The sequence below is a fragment of the Coenobita brevimanus genome, chromosome 2 (assembly GCF_032717465.1).
Source record: "Coenobita brevimanus isolate Jiangsu-jjx chromosome 2, ASM3271746v2, whole genome shotgun sequence".
Lineage (NCBI taxonomy): Eukaryota > Metazoa > Arthropoda > Malacostraca > Decapoda > Coenobitidae > Coenobita > Coenobita brevimanus.
The window spans coordinates 2,316,007-2,327,973 of record NC_136955.1 but is presented as its reverse complement, the minus strand read 5'-3'; the positions used below and the strand labels follow the sequence as shown (position 1 = coordinate 2,327,973).

Here is an 11,967-nt window from a genome sequence, read left to right as displayed (position 1 = left end):
TAAACACCGGTAAATCATAATTATCACCCTTACCTCTTTCTCCCACCCTAGGATGAGGTGAGGTAGGGTCTAGAGAGCAAGGAGAAACCTGTTTGAGTAAACTAACCTAATCCTGAGTAAAACACTCCTGCTACTATCACTGCACCAGTCCTGAGAGAGACAGTCCTAGCATGTGTTGTGTCGGCAGTGGTATCAGTGTCGAAGTGGGTGACATGTGAAGGTATGTTGTATTTGGAAAGCAGGACTGCTGGGCCTCTGGGACTGTTGGGGAGAAAATAAAAAATTGCCACTTTCATTATTTAAAACAAACTTGACATCCTGCCTCTTTCTCCCACCTGCAGATGGAGTCAGAGAGGGTACAAAGGGCAAGGAAGAGGGAAGAAAATAGTGCGAGAATTACTCAATAATCTGCACAATATAAGAGCCACACACACATTCACTCACCATTCAAGCCTTGGGAATTCGTGACTCCACCTGACACCCATGCATGCCTTGAGTTACTACACATTCATCTCTCCAGAGGCATCAAGAGCACGAGTTTGTAGAAAAAGGTTTATTGCAATCTCACCAGTACAAATTCTCTAAGTTAAATTATGGCAAACTACAAAGAAGCTGGAATGAAGTAACAAATGCAGTGCTGGTAGATTTGTGCCTCAGACATTCCAACTCCAATGACTTTCTATTTTATTCTGGCTATCTCTCCATTTTTTTTTTTTTTTTTATAAACTACCCTAACAGTAAAGGGGTATATGAAGGCTACATCACCCCCCCCTACTCTGAAAAATCTCCAAAATTTTCTATCTCAATCCATATTTGGAGGAAACCCTAGTAAATGGAAAGTTGTGGGGGAAAAAAAAAAAAAAATCCCTATGCTGATTAGTATGTAGATAGTAAGAATAAAATAGAAAAGTACATCATAGTGAAGAGCTTAACAGTGCCCTACCCAAATTTTATATGGAGCTGGAAAAATGAGTTCAAACAGGGTTGCAAGCTGAGGGAATCTGACCCCTTCAAACCTGTGACTGTCTTATCAATCTCTTCTATCTTTATCATTATTCTCTCTGATAAGGACAGCATGTTTTCACCCATTTGTCTGTTTCTCTCTTAGCAAGATTACTCAAAAACTAAGAGAGTCAGACCAAATTTGGCGGGTACATAGCCTATGTCCCAGGGAACAATCGATTATTTGGGACTGATCTGGATCATATTACAGATTCTGGATCCAAAAAACATTTTTTATGAAACCCTAATCAATGATGAAAAAACAAGACTCATTATGAAGTGTGGTTTGGAAACTACGTTGCCCTTATCGGAGAGATGTGCTCCACTGAGTGCCCCTCTAGTTATTTATTTTCTTCTGGGGTGGGCAATGACATGGTATGCAAGGAGTAAATAAAATTAATCCCTCTGTGATTGAAAGAGGCCTTCTCCAGGAGACAAATAACCATGGGGATTCAATGCCCGGTTATACTGTACTAGCGTCCCCCGTTTCCCTCCCTATACCCTCGGAGGAGGGTGATGGACTGCCAGAGAAAGGAAACTTCCATTCTACAGTCCACTGGGTTCAGGCTACAGATGAACCTGGGGCTACAACAACTAATATATATTAACCCCTCCAATCTTAATAGTATGTCTAAAAAGAGAATAAAGTTTACAGGAAGCAACCGATTGAAAAACACGTCACCAGATTGAAAAGGTAAATCCCTGGGCAGTAAAGTACCCTTTAAAAACACTAGTTCACTCATCACAACACTTTCAAAATTGGCTAAAACCACTGAACAACCTTCAGGACACTGGGTACGGATTATTAAAACTTACGGCTGTGATAGTTAACAGTAACCCTAAATTTTCTGCTGCCATTTGTGAACATCATGATGGCAAAATGTGTTCTCTGGTCCCTACTACTGGATGTGCTCAGATGTGGCACATAGGTTTCAATACAAGACAGCAAAAAATTGAGAGCTTGCATACACCCAAATTTTAATAATACTGACCATTGAGCTCATTCCCAATAACTTTAATCCCAAGGTAAAAAGAATCTACTTTACCCTTTTATCACTTCCTCCAACTGACAAAATCTTCAGTTCTGACAATACCTACATAATTTTAACATGAAAATATTTACGGTACCACATGAGCTTAAGTTACAAATCACAAACATGTATTAAGACTCTCATTATGCACCATTTATTACTAATCTCAACAGGCTACTTCATTCAGTGGCTAGCCTTTAAAATTTACCCTTACGTCTCCAGGAAATATTACCTTCACCATACAGTACACTTGTCCCCTTCAATCCGAGGACTCAGTTTACTCTTGCTACCACCACACTATTTTATCCAGGTCAGGAAGAGCTTTCAATCTGAAGTATTTAGTCTTCATTTACCTTAAGGAAGACCTGTTGAAATAGAGTAGTTAAATATATTCTTCATTAACATCACAGGGATCAGGTATAGCCTTCATTAAGTCCTTCAAATATGAAAAGTTTTCCAAAGCTGACTAAAATCTAGAGGTAGCAAAAATCTAAACATGTCATCGTAGCAAAGGGGTTTATCATCTAAAAACCCTTACCCAGGCCAATTATAAGTGACAGCTCTACTGAGGGTCAACTTCAGGAGCATCTATCTTTTCAACTGAGAAGGGTTCAGCCACCTCCTCTGCCTCAGCCCTGGCAATCACCACGTCCTCCACTGGTCTATCACGAGCATCAGTCTTTGTCTGTTCTATCTTGCGCACCACAGACTGAAAAAAAAAATAAAATAAAATAAACAAATAAATCAACAATAGCAGTTACCTCGCCATATTCTAGCAGGAGTGTATCTTTCTATATATGCATTTCACATTATCTGGCAGAGTATTGTTACATCACTAACAAGAGCACTTGCTAAGTTTTGTATGGGGGGGGGGGAATCACACACTGCATCTGCAATGATGAAGTAGATACTGAAGCAGGACAAAAAGTATGAAAAACCCACTATGCTTTAATGACAGTCCCTTAAAAGTAAGAGTCAACACTGCTGGATATTCCAAAATAAGAAAGGTTTGGTATATTAGTCTGCCCATGCACATGCGTCTGAAATAATTCATCAAGGAGAAGTGATGTATATGCCAGAAACAGTAACAGCTTCCCTCTCGTATTATATTATTGCCCTGGAGAGGATGGACAATGAAAGACTATGACAGTATGTAAGTGAGATGGAAGGATAAAGCGAGGATGAGACTGAGGGATGGAATGGAGAGGTAGTGGAGAGAAGGTGGTGTGTGCTAGGGAGAGCAGTCTGATGGCATAGGACAGAGATATGGAAGAGCTTGGTTTGCGGCCACCTCTTACAGGATTTAGGAATGCAGCGACAGGAAAATAAAAACCGTTTGCCTGATGCCAAGTCAACTCACCATGCCACTCAGAACCTTGCCAAAGACCACATGTCTGTTATCCAGCCAACTTGTCTTCTTGGTGGTGATGAAGAACTGGGATCCATTTGTATCCTTGCCAGCATTTGCCATACTCAGCCACCCAGCCCCATAGTGCTGCAGCTTGAAGTTCTCATCCGCAAACCTTTCACCGTAGATGCTTCGGCCTGACATGGGCACAAAATCGAAAACACTTGTATCAATAACATCATCATCACAGTCACTGAAATCCTCTATATCAATCACATTCACATCACTCATTCCCCAAATCATCAATCATGAATATCAACCATCATATCAATCACGTCCATATCACTCGTCATAAAACCCATCATCAATCACACCAATTCATCCTACCGGTACATAACGTCAGTCAAATCATACAACACACACACACCAAAAATCTATCGCACAAATAACATCAATAAATCAACCATTTTAATATCATCCTGATCTCTCTTTCTCAATCACAGAAGGGGTGAGGTAAGGTCCAAAGAGCAGAACGCATGAAAGAGGGAAGAATTATCAACAGCATACCAGTGAAATGGGCCATACACTCCTTCACACACCATTCAAGCCCCTGGAATCCTGATGCAACGGAAGCCAAACCATATGCAAATTTGTAAACACCCTTCAGTCTAACTATGAACTACTCATTCTACACAAAACATTTTTAACTCACCACATCAGAGGAGTGAGATATAACCTACAATGATCCCCTCATTACTAAAGGTCTGAATAAATTTGTCCGGTGGCAATAGGAATAAACTATAAGAATGTCATCACAGTTCCTATGATATCTTGTTACAATGACTAGATACTACTGAACTATGGGAGGGGAAATAAACTTTGTAACTAAAACATGGTCAACTGGATGAATTGTGCCTACTGTACATGTGAAAAGTTGGGAGATCCAACACTTCTGGCCTGACTTGAACCCTCTTCAGGTCTAAACTACATTATTAAACCAGTAACTGAACATTACATAGTACAGGCTACATTTAAGTTTATTTGTCAAAGTTATTACTAGGAAGTGTTTAATACAGTTTAATAATCAACACTACTTAAGCCCTTCCAACTAATATTCTCATTCATGATATACTCAAAACATGATGCCTACATTACAGGGAGTTTCTTTCTGAAGGGGTTATGCCTACATCCAACCCCTCCCACTTAAAGAGTCAAAGTGAATAAAACAGTTTGAGAGGACCAAGAACATAAAAAATAAGTCAGATATAGCATTACATCACTGGATTTTATAGGAGTTAAAGTGAAGGCTATAATTAACCCCTTCACTTAAAAATATATCTTCAAGGTGAATAAACTTCTCAAAGTATCGAGAACATAAATGGAGTAAAGGGGTTTAGTTTAGTACAGTATAAAGGGTATATAAACAAGGCACCCTGCATCTCCACCCGTACATGTACCCAGTGAGTGGATGCAGCTCCGCTAATAATCTACTCTATTGCTGCATCCTCTACCGTACTTCCTTATCACTGGCATACGGGTCTGGGGCTTGGGTACACAGTCCGTACATTTAGGGCGAGTTTGCTCTATCATGGTCCCTGGGCAGAATTATGGGCGTGAGGGTTTGTAGTAGATTTTATGTGGTATACAGGAATGGAGCAGTAGATTGGTGACTTAAGGAAGAGGATGAATGTTGAGAGAGATGTGTAAAGGTTAAGTAGCCTGGAGTCAACTATATCAAAGTTATTCCCTGTCTGTGGATTACTAGGAGGGGGGGAAAGGTACCATACTGAAGATGATAAACCTAACCATCCCTCTGATTTTACTACTTACGGAAGGCATCAAGTTCCACTGCCTTAACTCATCATACCACAAAGCAATCATATGCAGTCTATGTGGTTAAATCACTGCCAATTTAGTGGTAGGTGGTGGTGACCATCATCCACTCACTTGATGTAGTGCTGCCTACTTCTTCCTTAGCCTTTATCATTCTTTTTCTGTGCCTGCACTCCTCTCTTCCTATTTCTCCCATCTTTCCTGTCACTTCTCACTGCTTTTCTTTCCTATACAGATGGCTTTATACAGAGTGACAAGCCAAATGGTTTCCTGTAAGCCAAGAAACCATTTAAAATGCTGGGTGGTAACCATATAACCAAATCATACGTGCTCCCTATGTGTCAAGTGGGTTGGTGGAGTGTTAGTGCTCCTCACCGTAAAACAAATAACTCAAAGTCAAATGGCCACCCCTTACGGGACTATGGCATCTGGCAATAAACAGACACATTGACAGATAGTGAAGTCCAAACAATAATTGAAAGAACACAGGCAATCTCTCACCTCCAGAGCCACCGCCATGTGTGACGTCACCTGATCATTGCACGTTGGGCTGGGTTTGATTAGAGTCAGACTGGGTTACATCAGGGCTGGGTTTGGATAGGTTAGGTTCGGGCTAGGCTGGGTAACCATAGGTTTAGGCTGGGTTACAACAGTCAGGCTGGGTTGGAATAAGTCAGACAGCAAAAATAAACTACACAAGACTGAAGAAGTTAAAAGCTCCAAGCTTCTTACCTCCAGTGCCATCGCCACGGGTGAAGTCACCACCCTGGATCATGAAGTCCTTGATGACGCGATGGAACTTTGAGCCAGTGTATCCCTCACCCTTGGGCTTCTGTGCCAGCTGGAAGAAGTTCTCCGCAGTCCTGGGTACTGTCTTCCCAAACAACCCAATCTCAATTACTCCAGCCGGGACACCACCGATTTCCATGTGGAACTTTACCTGGAAATAAAAATACTGCCAACTTAACCCAAGATACATGTATAGTACAATATCTACGGTACCTATAAACAGCCAGAAACTTTCAACTTTGAAGGTCTGGCTATGGAAACTGAAGGATAACCCTGAAACCTGAATAACATAACAGTAATAACCTACAACATTACTGCAATCTATACCCAGACCCTTATCTCCCCTCCCTCACTAACTCCTGGCTGGTTCTTTGCAATGAAGTTTACCTCCGAAATCATTCTCTTATAACCATGTAAATTATGTCATGTGATGCTTGCAGCTTGGCCCATGCGGACCCTCATTGTGCCTTGTACAAGATCTACAGCTCAGCAATCGTTAATATCTTTTTTTTTTTTTCTTTTTTTTTTTTTAATGCGAGGAAGAAGGAACCAAAGGCCATGAGCCCACAGTAACAGTTCCCTCCAAGAGAAAAACAAAATACAACAGAGAGCCAAATTCAAGATCCGATCCTTTTGAGATGCCTGGACACACTACGTTTGAAAGACTGGAGATCATAGGCAGCAGGAAATACAGACAGAGGGAGACAGTTCCAGAGCTGACCTGTTGCATAAATGAAAGACTGGGAGTAACGGTTAACTCTTGCATTAGAGAGCTGGACAGAAAAGGGATGAGAGTTTGCTGCCAGACGGGTGCTACGCGCCCGTCGTAGAGGTGGAGGAATGCAAGCAGACAGTTCAGAGGAGCAGTGACCATTAAAGTAGCGACAGAAAAGAGATAAAGATGCAACAGTGCGGCGAAGAGACAGAGGTTGAAGGGAGTCAGTACGAGGAGGAGAGTTAATGAGACGAAAAGCCTTTGACTCCACCCTATTGAGAAGAGCTGTATGTGGGGAGCCTCCCCACACATGAGAGTTGTACTCCACACAGGGGCGGATAAAACCCCTGTATAGAGTCAACAATTGTGTAGGGGTAAAGAAAGAGCGGAGTCGGCTTAGCACACCCAATCTCTTGGAAGCAGATTTTACAAGAGATGTAATATGATCTTTCCAAGATAAGTCCCGAGTAAATGAAACCCCAAGCATGTTCAAGGATGATGCAGGATTAAGCTGAATATTATTAAACATTAGTGGGTATACCCGTGGAAGATTTTGTCGGGTTGATAGGTGTAAGAACTGAGTCTTAGATGCATTAAAGACAACCATGTTATTTTTACCCCAGTCAGAGATATGAGCCAAGTCAGACATTAGGTGTGCCATAGCCTCATCCCTTGTTTCTTGAAGTAACTGTCGAGATGGGCGTTGCGGGAACCGAATGGAAAGGTGAAGGGTGGAGTCATCAGCGTATGAGTGGATAGGGTTAGATGTACAGCTTAGAAGATCATTGATGAATAAAAGTAAGAGAGTTGGTGATAGGACAGAGCCCTGAGGAACACCACTGTTGATAGATCTAGGAGAAGAATGATGGCCGTCTACAACAGCGGCTACAGAACGACCAGAAAGGAAGCTAGCGATGAAGGCACAGATAGAAGGATAGAAACCGTAGGAGGGCAGTTTGGAAATTAAAGATTTATGCCAGACTCGATCGAAAGCCTTTGAGATGTCAAGTGCAATGGCAAAGCTTTCGCCAAAGTCCCGAAAGGAGGATGACCAGGAGTCTGAAAGGTAGGTGAGAAGATCGCCAGTGGAGCGTCCCTGACGGAACCCATACCGACGATCGGAAAGAAGGTTGTGATAGGAAAGATGTCTTAAAATTTTTCTATTAAGAATTGACTCGAAAACTTTTGAAATACAGGACGTTAAAGCAATTGGACGATAGTTGGAGGGTTGGGAGTGGTCACCCTTCTTTGGGACTGGCTGAATGAGAGCAAACTTCCAGCAAGAAGGAAAGGTACAAGTTGACAGACAAAGGCGAAATAGTTTGCCTAGGCAGGGTGTAAGCACAGAAGCACAATTCTTGAGAACAACAGGAGGGACCCCATCAGGCCCATATGCCTTGTTAGTACTGAGGCCAGTGATGGCAGAAAATACATCAACTGAAGAAATTTTAATGTTAGCCATGAGGAAGTCAGAGGGGGGAAGTGATGGAGGAACAGCACCGGAATCGTCTAAGGTGGAATTGGAGGAGAAAGTCTGTGCGAAGAGATCTGCTTTATCAGTAGAAGAAATAGCTACAGAACCATCAGAGTAGAAAAGAGGAGGGAAGGATGATGAGGTAAAGTTGTTAGAAAGATTTTTGGCAAGGTGCCAGAAGGAGCGGGAAGAATTCGAGTTGAGAATTGAGAGCATTTAGTATGGATGAAATTATTTTTAGTAGAGCGAAGAACAGACTTAGCACGATTCCGGGCAGAAACATAAAGATTATGTGATTCAGGGGTGGGTTGGCTCCGGTACCTTTTGTAGGCCTTCTCCTTGTTGCGGACAGCATTAGAACAAGCGTGATTAAACCAAGGCTTTCTTGCGTTAGTCAAAGGATATGAGAAAGGAATGTATGCTTCCATGCCCGAGAGAATAACCTCTGTAATGCGCAAGGCACACTCAGATGGCTCACGGCCATGGAAGCAATAATCATTCCAGGGAAAATCAAAGAAGTACTGCCTGAGGGCCTCCCAGTCCGCGGCTCCAAAATGCCACAGATGACGTTTCCCTGGAGGGTCCACAGGCCGTACTGGAGTGATAGGACAGGTTAAGGTTATAAGGTTGTGATTGGAGGAGCCCAACGGAGAGAAAAGATTAACAGAGTAAGCAGAAGGATTAGTTGTGAGGAAGAGGTCAAGTATGTTGGAGCTCTCTCCAAGGCGGTCAGGAATACGGGTAGGGTGCTGTACAAGCTGCTCTAGGTCATTAAGGATAGAAAAGATGTAGGCTTGTTCACCAGGTGGATCCGTGAAAGGAGAGGAGAGCCAAAGGTGGTGGTGAACATTGAAATCTCCAAGAATGGAAATTTCAGAGAAAGGAGAAATGGACAGTACTAAGGCCAGACCATGTTTTTGGAAATTTTTGTGAACTCTTGTCAGTTTTGCTTAATATTACTTTACCCATGTCTTTACTTGTACACCTACCAAACTGTTGATAATAATAAAAGCTGCGGCTAGAATTAGTCAATAGCCTTCATAATTACAGGACAACCTCTTGACCATTCTTCTACAACACCACCATTATGGTATATAGTAGAGATTATTCTTCTTGTGCCCCAGGCTCATCTGAACATGAACCTGGTGAACGTAAGACTGATGCTTCCTTTAATGGAATGGGGAGTGAGTTGAGGGACATTTGTACAGGCTAACCAACAAGTAAGGTTGCCATCATACAGTGCTGATGCCACTATGTGAACATCTCCACGTCAAGAATGGGATACAGTGGATGAGGGCACGAGGCAGAGGTTAATGGTATTTGCACTAACGAAGTATAACTTACTGAATCCACACGACACTTTTAGTTTACAGTATTCTTAATGTTACTGCACTGTATGTGTCAAAGTATACAGTAATTCTTACTAACTTAGCCCAGATTTTCATTTTTTCTTTCAGCTGATTTCACATACCTCAGCAGTAAAATAACAATACTACAGCTACACATCCTTTCCACGGAGCTTCTTTGTGATATCATACTCTACTGCTGATCCACCGTTATACTGCAGTCAATATGGAGAGATGTTCATTCTAGGGGAAGTTAGAGTACAACAGGTATAGGAATGGCTCTTACTGAGTGGGTTAACAAAGCTAAAAGAAACCCCACTATTTCTAAAAGCCAATCATGAGTTCCATAAAGTTCCTGGAAGCTGCAAGAATATATCTAAGAAAAACTAACATCACCCACATTCGAGCGGTTAAACTTTATCTCCTACCTACAGTCCAACACCACTGCAAAAAATCCTCTAAAAAAAAGTGATTGAAAATATAATGTAGCACATCTAAAATGGGAATTGTTTTACCTCCCCCCTGCACATATCCTCCCTCTGCTATGAAGTACAAATTGTATATATGACCTATTCACAGTTGTAATTTACTTTTAAAAGAATGAAAAACAGGATGATAATATCCCCCTCGTAACTTAAAATCTGTATCTGACTTGAGGAGACTATTTTTGCCCTTCCTACAAAAATACAAGTTCCTAATGGGAACTGAATGGGTATTTTATTTACAGTAATGGGAAATGAATGGCTATTGGTTTACCTTACCACTAAATCCATGCCAGGATAAACCAAAAGTCCTACATCATAACAACTATTATTTCCAGCTACATCTATACATCTTCATCACAAACTTTAATTGCATCAGAATATTTGTTTTACACTGGAAACTGCATCTTACATGGAGCCTGCCATAGCCTACCAGTCCACTGCAAACACAGGACATGCAGTTTGCTGTGCTTTTCTACTTATCTTTCATCAATAACTTTTTAAAAAACCATTTACTCTGGTTGTCAAGTAGCCTAATAACAGAAGTACTTCAGGTAGCCAACAGTTGAGGTTGGATTTGGTTTGATCTGGTTTGACTGGATGAGGTTATATTAATGCTTTAAATCTTCAGTTTAACTCTCATTTTTCTCTAAGTGATATGGTTTTGTTACACAAAGACAGAATATGGGGAGTGGGACTTTGGGGGCAGAACCTCCCAGGTAAGATAGACGTGCTAAGATTTGGACTTTTTTGTCTTTTAAAGGAGATTCGTTTGAATTAAAATCAGTTTCTGGTGGAAATAATTTTTTGTGCATTAACCCCAACTCATAACCCGATGGGTCCCACTTGACAGGGGAGTAAAGGAAGAGGGTAACTGGGGAAACTAGGCATTCCTGGCAGGAAAGGGTCAAAATTGATCCATTTATCTATAGCCAGACACCAAAATCCCGTTAAGGGGTGGCAGTGTGTCTCCGAGTCTGTGGTTGTACAAGAAGGGGCACTAACTCTCTGTCAACCTAGTTGCTGACATCTAGGGAACACATGTGGATAGGTTATATGGTGACCACCCAAAGTTGTAAATGGTTTCCTGGCTTACAGAAAATTAGCCTTGTTACTCAATGTAAAGCTGTCTGAAAAGGAATGAAGAGTAATAAAAACCAACAGGAAAGATGAGGGAAATAGGAAGAGAGGAGGGCAGACTGAAAATGAATAAGGTAAAGGAAGTACCGGTAGTACGCAACAGTACATTAACTGAGTGGATGATAGTGAGAAATAAAAGGAGAGGAGGGCAAACACAGAAAACGAATGATAAGGTGAAGCAAGAAGTATGCAGCGCTACATCAAGTGACTGGATGATGGTGGCCACTACTTACCACCAAATAATAATCAGGCATGGTTCATAAATGGAACAAAAAAAAAAGGCGAAACAGGGCAATGGATGTTCCTATCTTTCGCTGACTACAGCACTATTCCAGTTATGTATCTACAAACCATTATCAGCGATACAACTAAAAATCACGAAATAACAAAACAAAAAATTATAATGACAGAAGCCCCCGGCGTGCCTGCCAAACTTGCCTTTTTGGTCACTTTTGGACCCCTGGAGACTTGTCCTTGGCTTCCATCAGCCCTGTTGAATACGGTGACCACCAGGACCAGCAGAGCAATACCAACCGCTACCTTCATGATGAATTTAATGCGTGCCTGACCTGCCACCTTCGCGATGCCACCTCCGCTTCTGACACTAGTCGCCCACCGCTATCTAGCACCTGCCAACATTTGACATACCGCTATCTAGCAGGTTCCATGATTTCACTACATATCTTCATTGCAGTAGTCTCAATCATCACCATACATGAAAAAGATTCTGCTAACATTAATGAAGAAACAGGCCGCATTAGTAATTAAAGATATAGTTTAGTTATTAGGCAATGTTTCTGCACTAAG

General features: G+C 41.6%; 1 protein-coding gene across 2 annotated transcripts; it reads right to left on the bottom strand.

Moving 5' to 3' along the window:
• Window positions 1-93: 93 nt before the first annotated feature.
• Window positions 94-11,757, bottom strand: LOC145390697 (peptidyl-prolyl cis-trans isomerase 5). 2 transcript variants are annotated; one of them, XM_080265492.1, is made up of 5 exons: window positions 11,599-11,757; window positions 5,947-6,154; window positions 3,394-3,578; window positions 2,572-2,742; window positions 94-261 (listed from the first exon to the last, which is right to left on the bottom strand). In XM_080265492.1, the coding sequence occupies exons 1-4, from the start codon at window positions 11,704-11,706 to the stop codon at window positions 2,596-2,598; spliced, it is 648 nt and encodes a 215-aa protein (XP_080121618.1). In that variant the 5' UTR covers window positions 11,707-11,757; the 3' UTR covers window positions 94-261; window positions 2,572-2,595. The 2 variants fall into 2 exon arrangements, with proteins under 2 accessions (XP_080121618.1, XP_080121615.1); XM_080265489.1 differs by lacking the exon at window positions 94-261 and having other exon boundaries at window positions 539-2,742.
• Between the last annotated feature and the right edge of the window lie 210 nt (window positions 11,758-11,967).